Source organism: Somniosus microcephalus, chromosome 23 (genome assembly GCF_052327205.1).
Source record: "Somniosus microcephalus isolate GS21.2 chromosome 23, FLI_Smic_1.0, whole genome shotgun sequence".
NCBI lineage: Eukaryota > Metazoa > Chordata > Chondrichthyes > Squaliformes > Somniosidae > Somniosus > Somniosus microcephalus.
In genome coordinates, this window is record NC_141009.1 from 26,354,419 (window position 1) to 26,374,105 (window position 19,687).

General features: G+C 45.0%; 1 protein-coding gene across 3 annotated transcripts in view; it reads left to right on the forward strand.

Moving 5' to 3' along the window:
* Positions 1-19,687, forward strand: part of golga1 (golgin A1) — a 77,053-nt gene that overhangs the window by 46,395 nt on the left and 10,971 nt on the right. For all 3 annotated transcript variants that reach the window (XM_085965643.1, XM_085965644.1, XM_085965645.1), the window contains exons 10-16: positions 6,549-6,674; positions 6,931-7,026; positions 7,147-7,242; positions 11,618-11,713; positions 11,866-12,018; positions 13,300-13,395; positions 14,350-14,439. In XM_085965643.1, the coding sequence (XP_085821769.1) occupies positions 6,549-6,674; positions 6,931-7,026; positions 7,147-7,242; positions 11,618-11,713; positions 11,866-12,018; positions 13,300-13,395; positions 14,350-14,439 (753 nt within the window). The remainder of the gene's footprint in view (positions 1-6,548; positions 6,675-6,930; positions 7,027-7,146; positions 7,243-11,617; positions 11,714-11,865; positions 12,019-13,299; positions 13,396-14,349; positions 14,440-19,687) is intronic.

Below are 19,687 nucleotides of genomic sequence, written 5' to 3' on the forward strand. Positions count from 1 at the left end.
ATCTCAGCATCCTTTAGGCTTCCTGTCTCCTTTAGCCTTTGATAACATGTGAGTGCCAAGTGCCCCTTTTTCCCACAATAACTACACTCCTTCAACGGTTTTGGTTGCTTACAGTCTCTAATAAAGTGTCCTACCTTACCACAATTGTGGCAAGCGCCTTTCGGTTTTGTCCCTGACCCGACATTGTCGGATTGGACTGCACTTACTCTCTCCTTCTTCACTTGCACCTCTTCCTTCTCCCTAGTCTGTAATCCGTCAACGCCACATGCCCATTCAACTATCTCATCATATACTCTGGTAGTCAGTACTCCTAGTTTTAGGATTGCCTGATGGGGGGGGGACAGCCCATCTTTAAATGCCTGGATAAAGGCTGGGTCTGTTCTCACCGCGTTTGGCTGTCCAGAGGATTCTCCGTAGACGACGAACCATCGTTCCCCGTATTCTGAAGAGCCCTCTCCTTTCTTTTGTTTACACGACGTTATTTTATTCCAATTTGTGGGGGCCTCTCCTAACACCCCTTGTACTGCTATTTTGTATAACTGGAAGGCGGGAGTCATTTCTTCCTTATTCATTTTTAGTGGGCATTGATTCACCCATCTTCCATTGCGGTAGTCTGTGTTGGCATTGCCAGCGCCTTGGTTTTCAGGCACCAACCGCCATCTGTCCACGGGACATGCTGCCTGCACTAATTGGTGTACGTCCCTAAGGTGGAGGGAATGACCCTGCCAAACTGAATCCAGCTCCGCCCAAAATTTAGTGTTAGAACTCCGGGTCTGTAGTTTTCCCAGACGGCTCATAACGGCTTCCTTTTCACCTGGGGTAAATGCTTTCCAATCTGCTCTTCCCCTATTAGCAACCACTAGGTCATTCAGTGGGTCTTGCCTTGTCACCGGTGCTACATTATAAACTGGGGGTGCGCTGGGGTTGGTATATGGGGGCAGAGCTTCTTCTCTTTCTGTCTCTCCCCAGGTTTGTCGGTTATATTCTCTCAGCCATTGTTGTTGTCCTTCATTAACTCCTTTGAGGACTTCTATTTGCTTTTTACATCCCTCACACTCTGTTCGGAGGTTATCTATCTGAAGTTGTTTTCCCTTAAGACTCACCGCTGCCTTTTCTGCCTGTTCTATCAATCCTGCCAATTGATGAACCAACAGTACTCCTGCTTTTTTAGTTCTTCCCTTTTTCTGTGTGTCCCACCATGACCGCTGTTGGTCCAAACCTTTGGATACGTCCCACCCGTCTTCCTGCATTCTTTCAATAAGGGTACATCTATCCGTCATAAAAGTATCGATGAGGGAGCCCGGGGGCCCCCGCTTCAGATCCTTACTCGACATTATGTCCCTTGGTCACTATCTTCGGCCCCCCGATTCTGAGAACACAAATACCTTTCTCTCGGGGTCCGTCACGTGTAGGTAAAGGTTGGTCCGGCTCCTTTACCTCTCCTCTCTTCCAGTTCTCCTCCTAGGCTATACCTGGTTTCCCTGGAATCTCCAGTTCTCCTCCCAGGCTATACCTAGTTTCCCTGGAATTACAAGAAATAATGCAGTCTTACGGTTGTTAGTATCCTAGCACAATTTTACATATGCCATCTCACCTCTCTTTTGTTCTTTTAGATCACTCGAGCGTGTGTCCGCTTGATCAGGGCGGCCAGTCACTCGGTGACCCTGCTCGCAGTGCCAATTGTTGTAGCTAATTTGGGGCTACGTGGACCAGGTGATATTCTAGGTCGACACGATCCCAACAGAAGCCTTTGGAGTCAAATAAAACTCTGACCACGAGTGAATGGCAAAGTAAAAGAATGCTTTATTGCAGAGCTCTGGGAGAAGCAGCTATACACCCGGTGTGCAATCGCCACACTTCTCATTTTACACACACAAAGCCCCTGCCTATATACAGGGGTCAAAACAAATTACCTCATATTACTAATCACCGCGATACCCCGTGACATCTATAATGGTTACCTATTTTAAGCAAGCGATGGACCCTAGGTCTAAAACCTTTTTCGGGACCTTTAACCGCAGACAGGAGAAGCAGAAGTCCAACCTATTTTCCGTCGCAAGGTGACCACAATCGTTCAATAACAAAACTGCAGCTGGCATTATCTCATCCCAGCCTACGTGCGAGTTCAGGGGGCCCCTTTGTCAACCAGTTTAATGTCAAGTATCCCGACAGTCTTTGCAAAGTCCTTAGTACTGAAATTCTCCTTAACAGTGTCATCAGCAAATTTAGAAATTCTACTCTGTATTCCAATATCCAGGTCATATATATCAAAAAAAGCAGTGGCCTCAGCACTGACCCTTGGGGAACACCACTGTCTACCATCCTGCACTCTGGAAAAACAGTCATTTACCACAACTTGCTGTTTTCAGTCCTTAAGCCAATTCCTTATTCAAGCTGCCACTGATCCACCTATTCCATGAGCCCCAGTTTTGTTAACTAGCCTTCTATGTGGTACTTTGTCAAACGCATTCCGAAAATCCATGTAGACAACATCCATTGCATTCTCCATCAATCCTCTCTGTTACATCATCAAAAAATTCAGTTAGATTAGTCAAATACGATCTGCCTTTTACAAATTCATGTTGGCTCTCCTTAATTAGCTTAAACCTCTCCAAGTGCCCATTAATTTTTTTCTTGATTATTGTTTCCAAAACTTTACCCACCACTGATGTTAAACTGACTGGCTTGTAGTTACTAGGATTGTCCTTACACCCTTTCTTGAACAATGGTGTCACATTTGCCACTTTCCAATCCTCGGGCACCTTCCCCGCATCGAGGGAAAATTGGAAAATTGTGGCAAGCCCTTCCGCTATCTCCTCCCCCAATTCCCTTGGCAACCTGGGATGCAAGCCATCTGGACCAGGCGACTTATCCACTCTAAGCATACCGAGCCTTTCTAGTACATTCTGTCTATCAATTTTCACCCCTTCAGTGCTTCTATCTTTTCCAGCATCCACCTCCTTAGTAAACACTGATACAAAGTACTCATTGAGTATTCTCGCCTTGCCCTGCGCCTCTAAGCATATACAGGAAACTTTCGATTAACCGGCCACTAAATAACCGGAACGCTCTATCCACCGGCAAAATTCAGGAGTCGGTTCAGATAACTTTTTTTACTTTTAGTTACTTTTTTTACTCATTTGTGGCTGTGCAAGCGTGTAGCTGAAGCTGTTGCTAAGCTACAGAGACGCTTGCAAGTTGTGCCGAATGTTTTGAAGCTGTTGCTAAACAGGGTTTGTTGCTTTAGACGGAGCTCCGTATCTTTTAACTATAGCGTTCGGTTATCCGGCATTGTTGATGGACCGGCACCAGGTCGGTCCCGTCCGTGCCGGATACCAGAAAGTTTCCTGTATCACCTTCTTTGTCTCTAATAGGCCCCACCCTGCCTCTTACTACCCGCTTACTGTTTACATGCCGGTAGAAGATTTTTGGGTTCCCTTTTATGTTAACCGCCATCCTATTCTTATTCTCTCTTTGCCAATCTTATTTTATTCTTCACATCCCCTCTCAACTTATTGTATTTGGTCTGGTTCTCCCTTGAAGAATTCACCTGACATTCATCATACACCCTCTTTTTTTGTTTCATCATCTTCTCTATCTCCCTCGTCATCCAAGGAGCCCTTGCTTTGGTTCCCTTACCCTTCCCTCTTGTTGGAATGTACCTAGCCTGTACTTGGAACATCTCCTCCTTAAAGATCACCCATTGTTCCGTTACAGTTTTTCCTGTCAGTCTTTGGTTCCATTTTACCCTGCCAAATCCTTTCTCATCCCATTGAAGTTAGCCCTATTCCAGTTTAGAAGTTCCATTCTGGATTGTTCCTTGCTGCTCTCCATTGCTAATCTAAATCTTATGATACGATGATCACTTGTACCCAAGTGTTCTCCCACAGACACTTGGTCGACCTGGCCCACCTCATTCCCCAGCACCAGATCCAGCAATGCCTCCTTCCTAGCTGGGCCAAGAACATATTGGTCAAGGAAATTCTCCTGAACACATTTCAGAAATTCCTCTCCCTCCGTTCCCTTTACCCTAGCATTATCCCAATCGATATTTGGGTAATTAAAGTCCCCCAATATCACCACTCTATAGCTCTTGCATATCTCTGCGATTTCCCTGCAGATTTGCTCCTCTACCTCCCTCTCACTATTTGGAGGCCTATAGAATACCCCCAATAGCATGATCATACCCTTTTTGCTCCTCAACTCTAACCAAATGGATCCTTGTCCTCTCAAGAACATCCTCCCTTTTCAACACTACAGTGTCTCCTTTAATCAGTGCCACCCCACCTCCCTTTTTTCCTTCCCTGTTTTTTCTGAACACCTTGTACCCTTGAATATTAAGTGCATAGTCCTCACCGTTTTTAAGCCACGTTTCCATTATTGCCACAACATCATATTGCCACATGGCTAATTGTGCTTGTAGCTCACCAACCTTTGTGCGTTTACGTACATGCATTCTAAACCCATTTTTGAATTTTTCGTAGTCTTTCTTAGTCTTCTCCTATCTAATATAGTACTACTACTGCCTCCAGTACTATCTTCTCTAGTACTTGTACTATCCAACACACACACTCTTTTTTGCACCTTATTCCTCTTTTCTACTCCTATATGCTGGTGCCCATCCCCCTGCTAAGCTAGTTTAAACCCTCCCCAACAGCACTAACATACCTCCCCGCGAGAATATTGGTCCCGGCTCTGTTGAGGTATAACCTGTCCGGTCCCAATGCCTCAGGAATCTAAAGCCCTCCCTCCTGCACCATTTTTCCAGCCACGCATTCATCTGTTCTATCCTCCTATTCCTGTACTCACTAGCACGTGGCACCGGGAGTAATCCGGAGGTTACTACCTTTTGAGGTCCTGCTTTTTAATCTCTCTCCTAGCTCCCTAAACTCTGTCTGCAGGACAATGACCTCTGGCTGTTCACCCTCCCCTCTGAGTGTTCTCTCTTGTTTTTAAGCAAAACAAAACCTTTAACATCTGAAGAAAGGTAGAGAAGGAGCAAATTAAGCTTCAGAAATGAGCCATGTGCTTTGCGATGCGTCAGTCAATTTAACTGCATTCCTGCAGGGTCCTGGGATGCTACTGAGAATGATCATATTTTAAAAAAATCACAGTGCACTCCACGGAGGGTGCTCATTTCTCTTAGTGTTGGAAACTATTCCTTTATTTTGAAGTTGCTGAAGTAATCCACCAGTTGAAAATATTTCTGTCATGTGTTCACTGTCTTCAAGTATAATTTAATAGAGAAGAAGGGATAATACAGAAGTGAAATACTTGGAGCTTGAAATACACCCTGGATATGTTGCTTTTTCTCCTGGGAAAAAAAGTAGGTTTCAAGCTTTTGGCTCCGAATGCAATGCCATCGAGTTAATGAGAGCTTGGTGACTCGTTAATGTATTTTGCATAATTACCTGTATGAAATACTTCAATCGTTTTGACTTGGATGGCACGGTGGCACAGTGTGCTGGTGCAGATTTCACAATGGAATGGGCAGTTGTCCAAGCAGGCTATTGCCCATGCGCATTCTAACGCGGAAACCTTGAAGTTGCAGTCAGTCATTCACTGCTCCTGGCTGCGCTGTGGCCCCGCCACCCACAATCAGTGTAATCTCTCAAATCATGGAAACTGCCGAAAACATTGGCTCTTCCGCAGTAATACTGCTGTTAAATACCCCATTAAATGTTAGACCCTTTTGGATTAGGTGGAGCTGGGGTTTTAACATCGTATTGACTGCTAAACAAAGGTTATGGCCCAGAAAAATGAATTTTAATTTTGTGGAGTGTCAAATTTATTCAATTTAATAAAAATTAAATTTTTTAAGAAACTTACATTTAAAAAAAAAAAAAAAAGTTTGTTCATCTTTATTTCAGGTTTGCCTTTTCCCCCATGTGAGAGCACCCCAATCTTTGTTTTGCGCTCTCTAACATTTTTAAAAAGTTCGAATCAAAGGAGCTTCTTCACTTCCTGGTTCGGTGTCTGAGAATTCTGTGTTTTAATTGGCTGCTTAGACAGCTTGTTGACGTCACAGCAGCTGTTAGCTGGGAATCCCCATTAACTCGCACTGATTTCAATTACACGTCGGAAAAGCCGAACTTCTCGCCACAGAGATCACAAGATCTTTGTGGAAAGCTTACTTCGGGGCCAGGGGGGCGATGCCTTTGCTTCGCCGCTGACCGCAAATTACGGGTCAGTGAGCTTTGCCAGGCTAACGGGGGGCATTACGGTTGAGCCTAATCCTGTCCTCCTCTAACTTCACAGGCGTGCACTTTCCAGCCGGGGTTGCTGTATTGTAATCGGGTTTGGAAGCCTGCCGATCTTCCCCTCTCTGGCCTCGGGAATACAGAAGCCAATTGTAAAATTCCTACTTCCATCCTGTCTGAGATAAACTAACTCTTTCATTCTCACTCGCTTTTAGATACAGTGGGGAAAATACAGTGCTGCAGCTTATTGTGATTCTCACATGCTAGCGAGTTAGCATTTTCAGTGGTTGTAAGCTGTCATTAGTTCACTTGGCTTCTCATTGTACCTGTGTTGTTCTTCTGAAATAGACATCTGTGGAGACTGAGGAGAAGGGAAAAATTATTGAGCATCTGCAGGCAAAAGTATTTTCCCTCGAAAAAAGGATCGAGGGAAATTATTCGGAGGATGAGGATGTACAGGAGCTGCTTAAAGAGGTATTGTTAATGTAATGGAAAGTGTCTAAATAACACACACTACTTCAGTAATTAAATGAGTCAAGCTTTTCAACAGATTTTCTGTTGCTTGATTAACTCTTTTTAAATAAATTGTCATGCTTTGATTACTACTGTAATTTTTTTCTCAGCACTTAAATCTTTTTACTCAGTCTTTATTTAACATATTCAGTAGCCATTAAAATGGAGTTGGAATCATGATTGTATTATGCTGCTAACCAGTTAGTGTGCTCTGCAGAAATCCTATCTGGAGCAGGAACTGGAAGAAACAAGGCATCATTTGTTGGAAGCTAAGACTGGCCACACTGAGGCTGTCGGCACTCTCGAAACGCAGGTACATACTTGCCACAGGCGGAAAGTTTAATGATATCAAATCGTTAATTTCAGCAATTCTTGAAACAAAAATCTCTTTACAGTTTTTTTTTTTTTAAATGGTTTTCCTAATTTGCTTCAGATAGCTAAACTAAACAATGAAGTGGCAGAAACCCAGACTTTGATGAAGCAAAAAGATGATGATATGCAGACTTTCAAAGACAAGAATGCTAGTCAGGTAACTACTACCTCTTAGTGTATTACTAACAGTGACTATAGTCCAATAACTGAACCACCTGTCAACAACTTGTGGAATGGCTTCAATTTTTAACATGGCCTGACAGTTTGTGTGTGTTTTTAATTTTTAATTGGGCACCTTAGCGCCTCCCGTTGGCACCTCCGGTGGGGGGGGAAGCGCTACTGCCTTTGCGACGGCACGACAGTACCGATGCCTATGAAATTGAAGTGGAGGTTTGCGGCGGTAGCCACTAGCACCATGCTCTCCTGCGGCTGGAGATCATGACATCATCTGGGTGCGTAGCGCCCCGGCTCTGAAATTCACACTCACCCCCTGCCTGAGCGCCTGCCATTAGCAATAACAGGTAGAGGAGGCGGAATGCAGCAACTACAGGTAGAGGAGGCGGAATGCAGTCAGATGAGCGCTGGAGCAGCGCTATATAAAGGCATCAACTTCCGGGTTTTTTTTGTCAGCAAAGAATGCTGCCTTGTCAGTTTGACAAAAGCAAACTGGCGTTTTGAGTGTTCTCAACTTGAAGGAATATTCTGGCTGAGAAAAATGTATCACTTTCATTTGGGTTACATTTGATAGTGCAACATTTCCACCATTTAATGGGGGCTGTACTGGCACTGGACCTCGCCCCCAGCATCACCGTCGGAGGCAGCGGAGGCAGAGAGAAAGATTGCAAAATGTGGCCAGAGGGAGGAGGGCCAACAGGGCTCTCAACAGGAGGCCTTATCCTCTCAGGGTATTCCGGCAGCATTTCTCTTACATCAGTCTCACTGAGGAACAGCGTCTTTGAAGGCTCCGCTTCACCAAGGACGTGGTCACAGCTCTGCCACCTCCTGCAGCCAGACCTCGAGCCTCACATCAGGAGCACCACGGCTCTCGGTGCCAATCAAGGTCACCATTGCCCTCAATTTCTACGCCAGCGGACCCTTCCAGTGTGCAACAGGAGACATATCTAACATATCGCAGTTCGCTGTCCATTGCTGCATCCACGAGGTCACAGATGCTCTCCACAGAAGAAGGGACTACATTTCCTTCCCCATGACCAGAGAGAAGCAGCGTAAGCTTGCATGTGGCTTTGCCAGGATAGTGGGTGCAGGGCACAATTGACTGTACCCACGTCGCTTTGCGGGCACCTCATTAAAAATTCTGAGGTATTCTGTAACCGCAAAGGCTACCACTCACTTAATGTCCGGTTGGTGTGCGACCACACGGTGCATCCTCATTGTCAATGCCCGCTATCCTAGCAGCAGCCATGATGCCTTCATCCTGCACCAGACCGGTGTGCCAGCCCTCTTCCAGCCACCACATCTAGCTAGCGGATGGCTGCTGGAAGACACGGGCTATCTGCTCTCCACCTGGCTCATGACTCTCCTCCGCAACCCCAGCACTCGTGCCCAACACTCACAATGAGAGACATGCTGCCGCCAGGAACATCATCAAGCAGACCATCGGCGTGCTCCAGCAACGGTTCCGCTGCCTTGACTGTTCGGGAGGAGCCCTCCAGTACTTGGCTGAGTGGATGTCCCTTTTCGTCGTCGTCTGCTGCATGCTGCACAACTTGGCCATCATGAGGGTGCAGGCATAACCGCACCACCTCAGGAGGAGGAGGAACAGGAGCACGTTCAGCAGTGACGGAGGATCCAGCCACTCCATCGGCCTTATGGAAGGGCGGTCCGTGACCGCCTCATCAGACTGCGGTTCCAATGAATTCAAGGCCACTTCCCGGTTGTTCATCCAGTCCCCGTTATTCCATCAATTTCTCATTCCATACCACACCCCAAAGCTGAAATGAGACACGGCACCATTTCTGCAACATTCCAATAAGAAATTTATCCAAATTCAGCAACCACATATATACAGCAACGATATTAACTAATCACCCTTGTGCAAACTCTTACTTACCATCTTTACAGTGCCTTTTCCTAATCTAGTGCTCCTACGTAGTGTCTCCCCAGTGGCTGCAGCACCACTGGTGGAAGGCTGCTGAGCGTCGGTCCCAGAAAGTACAGATGGCCTTGCAGGACGCCCTCGACCAACTCTGGCAGGCCCGGCTGTACACTGCGCTGGATGACAGGCAAAGGCAGTGGCGGAGTGGCAGTGGTGGAAGCAGGAATGCTGTCATCCTGAGAGAGGACAGCAGGTTCCTGCTCCATTGACACACTGCCACTCCCCCGGGGCAGCACCTCAGCATCCCCACCAATCTGCTGCATCACAGATTGCTGGGCTACTGCAACACTGTGAGATCCCCGGTGGACTGTGGTAGTCCCAGCGACGATAGCAGCAGTTCGAGCTTTTGTGGCATCAAGCTGAGACTGCATGAGAGCAGTCTGAGACTGGATGGCAGCAACCATTGACTGCATTACAGTACTAAGACGTTGCGAAGCTTCCGCCTGTGCTGCAATGGATGCTGCCACATCGCCCATGACACGCGGCATGAGGTCTGGGTCCCCACGGTTTCTCAGGGAGTCCAGCATCCTTTGCAGACTGCCAAGGATGGGCTTCATGGTGTGCGCAGAGCTCTGTGCAATGTTGGAGGCGGATTCCTCCACGCTCCTTACCATTGCCGACAGGCTCTCTGGTACCCTTGCCATTGCACCTATCATCTCGGTGTGCATGCCCATCACCCATTTGTGAACGCCTCCCCATTGAGGTCCTCAGCTGAATCCTGCATCGCAGAACTTGCGCACGAACTCGCCCGCCGAGGAACTGGCTCCCGAGCTACCCTTTCCCCCTGGCCTTGCTGCAGCCCGCTTGTCCCTGGTGCATCACCTTGTGTAGATCCTATTACTAAACTTGCCTCTAAAGATCTGCCAGTATCTGAAGTGGTGCCTGCGGGTGATAGATGCAGTGACGCGGTGCTTTGCTCCTCCTCCTCTTCGCTTCTTCCTCACTCTGTGGGAGGCTCAGGGACATGCTGGTCATCTGGTTGCTGACTCTGAACGCATAAAGGCACAAGACTCGCATAAAGGTGAGGGAAGATGGGCAGGAAGGGAGCAAGGAATGCAGACAGTATCAGGAACTGGAAATTGGGAAAGGCTTATGGTGTGAGGGTGAAGTGGGATGAGAGAAGGAGAGGGGATGAACATACCGTTGTTGCCCCCAAGGGGGTCGACGTTGCCGACGGCCACGCCGCCCACCATCTGCTGCCCAATGAGTCGCAGCATTCGCTCCTCCAGGTCTGAAAGCTGCTGGAGCTGCGCATCACCCCCGCCTGTTCTGTGCTGCTCCCTCCTATTGTGAGCCATCTTGGCCTGCAAGAGAAACAAATGTGTGTGAGTCAGAGTCCAGCTATGTGTTTGGGAGGTATGCCTGCCGTAATGGAATAGCTGTGATTGTTGGTAAGGCGTGAGATGTGAATGTGCATTTGAGTAGGTGCAGATGCTTGGTGGGTGAGTGGTGGTTTGTACAGTGTGTACAGACTGAGGTTTAAATGCTGGTATGTAGGACCTGTTGGGCTGTCAGGGTGAGAACATGCTCCGAGTGAGGTCATTGAATTTCTTCCGGCACTCTGTCAGGTTGCGTACGACCACACTATTGGCTGAGACCTCCTGGGCCACTTCCCTCCACATTGCCCTGAATGCCTGGGGCAATGGCCTCCTTCCAGTGTCTGGGAACAGCACTGTCCTCCTTCGCTCCACTCCCACGACCAATGCCTCGTCCGTGAAATGACGAGCTCTCTCCCTGGGAGTGGGATCAGCCATCACGATCAGGGGATTGAGTTCCTTGCAGGTCACCTTCATAGCCAGCAATGCTGATAATGAGGACCTGCACAATGATGCAACCTCCCCTTTAAGAGCTGGAAGGGGCCAGTGTGAAGGATCATTCCCGATTGCATAGCAGCTGAAATTCATTATCGCCCTGCTGGTAGCGCCCCTGTAGCGCCCTGCTGGTAGTGCCCCTGTAGCGCCCTGCTGGTAGCGCCCCTGTAGCGCCCTGCTGGTAGCGCCCCTGTAGTGCCCCTGTAGCGGCCTGCTTAGGTCATTGGCGCTTGATTTAGCGCTCCAGCTCTTTCCAGGAGGGGGGATTCCAGGGGGATTAAATACGTGGGGTTACGGGGTTACGGGGATAGGGCTTGGGTGGGATGGCTGTCGGTGTAGGGACTGGGTGCTAGGGTTTGGATGATCAGCCATGATCTCGTTGAATGGCGGAGCAGGCTCGAAGGGCCGAATGGCCTACTCCTGCTCCTATCTTCTATGTTTCTATGAAAGCCAATTTAGGGAAACCTCAGACTCATTAGCACCTGGCGCTAATTTTTCATGATTTCAAGCGGGGCGATACCGAATTTCCCCCCCTTAGAGTCTTGTAGGCAACACTTTGGTCTGGCCCTAGTCCAGCTAGTTCTAATATTCTGATTGTTTCCCAGGTCAGTGAATTGGAGCAAAGGTTACATTCTACAAACAAAAAGCTAATACAAAAAGAAAGTGATGTGACTGAAAAAGAAGTTCAAATTAAAAAAATGGTAAGAAAAATTAAAAATATATAATTATGAATCCAAAAATGTACATGAAATCGACGTTTAATTTTTTTTAAAAACTTTCAAATTTGATGTAGGTAATTGTAAACGTAGCACGCTTCATTGAGATTTTCTTGATGAGAATGACCTTTTCTTAGCAAGAAGAAAATGAAGCTGAAAGCGATAGATTTCAACATCAGATTGCTGCTTTAAGACATCAGCACACAGAAAGGACCAACCGAGTGGATGGCCAAATAAATGCCCTTGAAACTGCCCGTGAATTTGACAAAACAGCCTCACAACACAAGATAGTAAGTATTGTACTACCAGTGGTTTTTTTTTTAAATGAGGGTCAGAAACGACTTTTTTAGTCCCCTTTTTATTCTTGGATTTCACTGAGGTGTAGGCCTCTTACTGCCAAGGGGGTAGGTGGGTAACTGTGCTCCAAGTCTTTCACTAATGCTACTAGGCTGTTCACTTTTATCAGTGCTATGGCTGCTCTAGGACGACTCTCCGTCCGCATGGAGAAGTGCCTGGATCATTGGCTTCCTTTCTTCAGCCCAGTAGAATGGGGGCGGGGAGAGGGTGAAATCTATGCCCTTCCATTCAGTGACTCCAGGCATTGGTGCTCCACTGTAACACTCCAAGGTCCAGTGAAGTTTTAAATTTTAATATTCCAGCAACTCAGAAAAGCAACAAAAAGGGAGAGTATGGAAAACAAAACCACAGGCTCTTCCGTGTACAAGGTCTCCCAGCTGATATCCCGGCACACTTTGCTACCAGTGTGTTAAGAAACTGTCCTTTTACCTCTAGCATCTTGGTTTAAATTCAGCCTAGATTGATGAAATAGACTGCTGTTCGTGAGGGTTTTACAAGGAGTTTAGGAAATTTCAACCCAGTTCCTTGTTGGTGAAAGCCCTTCGCTCAAAACTGCCCCAAATTTGGCAATCTTGATCAAAGAGACTACACTGATTGCTGATGTAGGAGATTGGAAATGCTATTGCTGCAGGAGGGGTAATTTTCTGAGTTTGGGACTGAGGCATGTTGTTGGAGCAGAGGGAACATTATTCTGTATCTGCCTAGGTTATACCTGACCTGCAAGTGCTTCATGATGACTGAAATGGAAAGTATTCTGTTTCTCAGCACGCTGAACATAAAAAGGAGTTTTGCAAGGCTTTAATTTGCAATTATCTAAGAGAGGATGCCACATAAAGTTGATCAGTTTAGCACTGCAGCATTTTAAAATACTTTCATAAAACTATGGTGTGAAGTGAAAACATGTCAGATTTCTATTTGCATATTGTTTCATGATATTTGCTGGTGTATAAGTGAGTGTGTGTGTGTATTGCTTTTTCTAGGTTCATAGGCTAGATTGGACAATTCTTTCAAGTGTTTTACCTATCAGCCTACATTTTAACCTAGCGAACCTCTGTTATTTCCTGGTGTGTGTAAGATCGTCACCCCAACCCTTCCACCCCCCCCCCCCCCCCTTCCTGGGAAATGTCCTGTAGCTAAGCTTTAGTATATACAGCTTTGTGGTAGCCTAATTGTGTAGCATAAGTACACATCTGATTGTCTTCATTTGCGCACAGAGCCAACTCCAACAGAAAAATGAGGATGTAAGTGACAGACTTAATGAAACTGAAAATGCGTTGCAGAAAGTTGAGTGTGAACTCGAAAGATCAAAGGTTAGTACCATATTCTAAAATTAAAAATCTAAAAGGCATAGAGTACAAAAGCAAAGAAGTTACGATGAACCTTTATAAAACACTGTTCGGCCTCAACTGGAGTATTGTATCCAATTCTGGCCACCATACTTTAGGAAGGACATGAAGGCCTTAGAGAGAGTGCAGATTAGATTTACAAGAATGGTTCCAGGGATGAGGGACTTCAGTTACGTGGATAGACTGGAGAAGCTGGGGTTGTTCTCCTCAGAGCAGGGAAGGTTAAGAGGAGATTTGATAGAGGTGTTCAAAATCATGATGGGTCTAGACAGAGTAGATAGAGAGAAACTGTTCCCATTGGCAGAGGGGTCAAGAACCAGAGGACACAGATTTAAGGTGATTGGCAAAAGAAACTAAGTCGACATGAGGAAAAACTTTTTTACGCAGCGAGTGGTTAGGATCTGGAATGCACTGCCTGAGAGGGTGTTGGAGGCAGACTCAATTGTGGCTTTCAAAGGGGAGCTGGATAAGTACCTGAAAGGAAAAAAATTTGCAGGGCTACGGGGAAAGGGCGAGGAAGTGGGACTAGCTGAAGTGCTCTTGCAGAGAGCTGGCATGGGCTCGACAGGCCAAATGGCCTCCTTGTATGATTCTATATTCAAGAACGGTTATTTTTAAATTAACCTTTTAAGATATTTCCTTCCATTCCTTGCTATAAAGTCACTAATGATCCAGGCTGAGAAGGCAGGTCAAAGAACTGCTTCACGACCTTTGCTGATCATGTTGTATGACCAGTTGCTGGGACGTATGTAAAAGCACCCCAATTCCAGAATCCTGAATTGAGCAGAAATATTTAATTAGTGTGCAACTTGTGCATTAGATTTTACAGTATTGGAGATGCTCTAAACATTTGAATGTGATCCTTGTGAATTTTTAATAGTGCAATTATCCTAACGACATTCAAATGTTTGAATGCAGGAAGAATTAAAAAGCAGAGAAACTGTGAGTGTTGAAATTGCCAAAGCATTAGAAGAGACAAGAAAACAGAAGGAGGAATTGCAGCATAAGGTTTGTTCCAATCAATAGTGTTAAAGCTTCAGTATGTGGTATAAAATGGTTATTATACAATTCCGTGTACTTTTTTTTTACATTATTCTAGCTGATTTTCTGTGACTTTGCCCACAGAAAGTCGGTCGGTAAAAGGTGTAGCAACCTGCAGCTTCTGAGCCTTATGAAGCTCCATCTGGTGGTAGAAGTGTTCAGCTGCCAGTGTGTCTGTGTCACAGAATAGTGATGCCTAATTAAAGGATGTGAAACTTCCATAGCAAATTTAATATACTATAGATAGATGTCAATGATGTATAAGTTTGCTAAAAATAATTGGCTGCAATGTTTGTGAACTTCCTGAATTTCATTTTTGTAATCCAACTGGGACTAATGGACTTCTATAGTGATAGAATGTCCTTCTCTGATACTCTTATTTCATTTTAAATACAATATAATGGCCCAGAACTTCATGTCTCCACGGGTGAGTACGCACGGGGTACTCACCCGTAGGCTCAATGGAAGTGCCGGTTTCCTGCATGCACGGGAAACCGGCACTTCCGTTCCCTTAAAGGAGGGGTTAAGAGGTTGAACGCGTGCGCAAGAGAGGCAGCGCGTGCGCATCGAACTTACGTTTTTTTTGCAGGTTTTCCCGGGAAGGGAAGTCTCCAGAAGTTACACACATAAAAAGCAGTCACAAGGCCTGCTTTTTACAAGGTAAGTGGTGAATTAATTAAAATTAAAACTTTTTTCCACAGGTAATTATTATTTTTAAATACTTTAAAGAAAGGTAAGTTTATTTTTAGCCCCGTTACAAAATGAAATTATTTTTTTCAAAAATTTAAATTATTGTTTAAAATAGTTACTTCATGTAATTTATAGTTTATTTAAAAAATGTGATGTTTTAAAAAATTTATTTGAAGATTTAGTGATGTTTTGGGGCTTGTGGTATTTATAAATTTGACAGCCCTTCCTGTCAAACTTATGAATGAAGCATTCCCTGCTCCGATTGGCTCCCCGTGGCCCACATGATCCCAGGGGACGCATCGAACTAACTGCGCCCCTGGGATACGCAAGCACTGCACTCCGGCAGTTGGAGGAGGCCCAGGATCGGAATTCCACAGGGGCCCACAGCTAAACGGCCGGCACGCTAGGTAAGTGCAGGTCGGGGGTTTACACCCGCGGGAAGCCTCCGACCAGAATTTCTGGGCCAATATGATGTTGCAAATCTACCCGATCACTGACTGCGACGCCCACCCGTTCCTCCTCCAGACCCCCGCGATCCAACCCATTCACTTACCTGGAAATTGGCTCCTACCGCAGCGCCATCCACAGTATGATTAGGTCCAAGGCCCAAAATGCAGCGCTCCGCGGACCTCCCCATTTGAGCACGGGCCATTAACACTGTGCGGGTAAGGCGCCCAAAAATAGACGCACTCAAATTTCTAGGCCTAGGTGTTTTGTGATAAAAATTATTTTTTCTTTGTCTAGTTTTGATCCAGTAACCATCCCTTTAAATCCAGTTACAGTACATCAGCAGTTTAAGAAAGGGCTGCAGTTTAAATCCTTGTATCGAGTTTATTTTGATAGTGTTACAAGTTTGGTCAGTTACAGGCCAGAGGAAAAAAATAACATAAACAATGCTGTTTGTATATGACCGTGTCTGTTTGTAGATTGGTTCAGTTTGTATATGATTAACTGTTGCTGCTTAAATTTGAGTGAAATACTCAAAATCCAGGATATCCTGGTAATTCTCTTTCCAGGATGCAAAAAAAGCTATTTTGTTGGAAAAGAGTTTGAAAATCTCAGGGAAAGAACTGATCAGTTTGAAATTCCAAGAAAGACTTTACATTAATTAGACTCCCACAGTGCTAAGAAGTTCCAGGAAATTAAACACTGTAGTGTTAAGTTATTTACAAAGTATGGGCTTAGTTCTTAGAGTTACAGTCTTATTATTTTGCCCATTTGAATAATTAGGCAGAAGGATGCCTACTGTAAATAGATAACAATTATATTATATGACGGCTACTTTATGTGCTTGTTCATCTTTTGCAATAATTTAATTTGCTTGACATATTAAACTTGATGTGATGTTCTACTGTGTTCAAAGACTGGAGTGGGATCTTCTGCAGGCAAAGGTTAAGTCCAGTAGCTAAAGCAATGGAACTCCCTACTCCCTACCTAACAACAGCACTGTGGGAGTACCTTCACCACACGGACTGCAGCAGTTCAAGAAGGCGGCTCACCACCACCTTCTCAAGGGCAATTAGGGATGGGCAATAAATGCTGGCCTTGCCAGCGACTTCACATCCCATAAACGATTTTTTAAAAAAAATTACCAGACACAGTTTGCAGTCCACTTCCTGGACATGTTGCAGAAATCTTGCCTCGATGTCAAGGAAAAGATTGACAGTCTTAAAGGCAGGGTGAGTTGGGACAATCCCATGAGATTGATCTAAGATATGAAAGCTAAAATAATGTAGGGTAAGATGATTAGAAAGATCAAAAATGTAACGTGGAACTAAAAAAAAACCTTTAATACAAGAGCTGGATGAATATCTAGTTAGGAACAGATAGGATAGTTGTAAGGATAAATTGAGATGAGGAGGATCAAATACTTGTTACACAGATCATGGAAATATATTGCCATGGATGCAGAAGGCCATAGATGGGTATTGTAGGTTGTAAGGTTAGACATAGGTTTTGGATTTCCACTTGATTTGTTAGAGTTGGGATGGGAAGGGATAAAAATGGAAGAATCTGTTCACAGGACTCTAAGTGAGTTGGGTAATGTCTACAATAGAATAGACCACACAAGATTTCTGGCAGTAATGGGCTTCGATGAAGCAAATTGCCCCCTCCTTATTTCATGCTTGTTCTTACACCTATGTCTGCAACAGCCATACATAAATAACATCGGAACAATATTTTTAAAAGTACAATATGATGAAATTTAAACAATTCTTTTCACAATTAAAAAGTTTAAAATATTGCATTTCAAACAACTGAATTTTTAATTGCACTTTGGGTCAGAGCGATCATAATATGATAGAATTCTTCATTAAGATGGAGAATGAAGCTGTTGACTCAGAGACTAGGGTCCTGAATTTAAATAAAGGAAACTACGATGGTCTGAGGCGCGCATTGGGTAGGATTGATTGGGGAATGTCACTCAAAGGGTTGACGGTGGAGAGGCAATAGCAAACATTCAAAGACCGCATGGATGAACTACAGAAATTGTTCATCCCAGTTTGGCATAAAAATAAAACAAAAAAGGTGACTCAACCATGGCTAACAAGGGAAATTAGGGATAGCATAAGATCCAAGGAGGTGGACATATAAAATGGCCAGAAAAAGCAGTAAACCTGAGGATTGGGAGCAGTTTAGGATTCAACAAAGGAGGACAAAGGGATTAATTAAGAAGGGGAAAATAGAATATGAGAGTAAGCTTTCAGGAAACATAAAAACTGACTGTAAAAGCTTTTATAGATATGTGAAGAGAAAAAGATTGGTGAAGTCAAGCGTAGGTCCCTTGCAGTCAGAATCAGGGGAATTTATAATGGGGAGCAAAGAAATGGCAGACCAATTAAATATATATTTTGGTTCTGTCTTCACAAAGGAGGACACAAATAACCTCCCAGAGATGTCGGGGAACATAGGGTCTGATGAAAGGGAGGAACTGAAAGAAATCAATATATGTAGGGAAATGGTGTTAAGGAAATTGATGGGATTGAAGGCCGATAAATCCCCAGGGCCTGATAATCTACATCCTAGGGTACTTAAGGAAGTGGCCCTAGAAATAGTAGATGCATTGCTGATCATCTTCCAACATTCGATGGAATCTGGAACAGTACCCATGGATTGGAGGGTAGCTAATGTTACTCCACTATTCAAAAAAGGTGGTAGAGAGAAAACGGGGAATTACAGACCGGTAAGCTTGACATCGGTAGTGGGGAAAATGCTAGAGTCCATTATAAAAGATGTAATAGCAGAGCACTTGGAAAACAGTGACAGGATCGGACAAAGTCAACATGGATTTACAAAGGGTAAATCGTGCTTGACTAATCTACTGGAATTTTTTGAGGATGTAACTGGTAAAATAGATAAGGGAGAACCAGTGGATGTGGTGTATTTGGACTTTCAGAAGGCTTTCGATAAGGTCCCGCATAAGAGATTAGCGTGTAAAGTTAAGGCACATGGGATTGGGGGCAAGGTACTGACTTGGATAGAGAACTGGTTGGCAAACAGAAAGCAAAGAGTTGGAATAAACGGGTCTTTTTCCGAGTGGCAGGCAGTGACTAGTGGGGTACCGCAGGGATCGGTCCTTGGACCCCAGCTATTCACACTATATATTAATGATCTAGACAAGGGAACTAGATGTAATATCTCCAAATTTGCAGACGACACAAAGCTGGGTGGGCGTGTGTGCTGTGAGGAGGATGCCGAGAAGCTCCAGGATGATTTGGACAGGTTGGGTGATTGGGCAGAAGCATGGCAGATGCAATATAACGTGGATAAATGTGAGGTTATCCACTTTGGTAGCAAAAACAGGAAGGCAGATTATTATCTGAACGGCAATAGATTGGGAGAAGGGGAAGTGCAACGAGACCTGGGTGTCCTTGTGCACCAGTCGCTGAAGGTAAGCATGCAGGTGCAGCAGGCAGTTAAGAAGGCAAATGGTATGTTGGCCTTCGTAGCGAGAGGGTTTGAGTACAGGAACAAGGATGTCTTGCTGCAGTTGTACAGGGCCTTGGTGAGACCACACCTTGAGTATTGTGTGCAGTTTTGGTCGCCTTATCTGAGGAAGGATGTTCTTGCCATGGAGGGAGTTCAGCGAAGATTCACCAGGCTGATACCTGGGATGTCAGGAATGACGTATGAGGAGAGATTGGATCGATTGGGCTTGTACTCGCTGGAGTTTAGAAGAATGAGAGGGGATCTCATCAAAACATAAAATTCTAACAGGACTAGACAGACTAGATGCTGGAAGGATGTTCCTGATGGTCGGGGAGTCCAGAACCAGGGGTCACAGTCTAAGGATAAGGGGTAAGCCATTTAGGACAGAAATGAGGAGGAATTTCTTCACCCAGAGAGTGGTGAACCTGTGGAATTCTCTACCACAGAAGGCAGTAGAGGCCAATTCATTAAATATATTCAAGAAGGAGTTGGATATATTTCTCAAGGCTAAAGGGATCAAGGGGTATGGGGAGAAAGCAGGGACAGGGTACTGAATTTGGATGATCAGCCATGATCGCATTGAATGGCGGAGCAG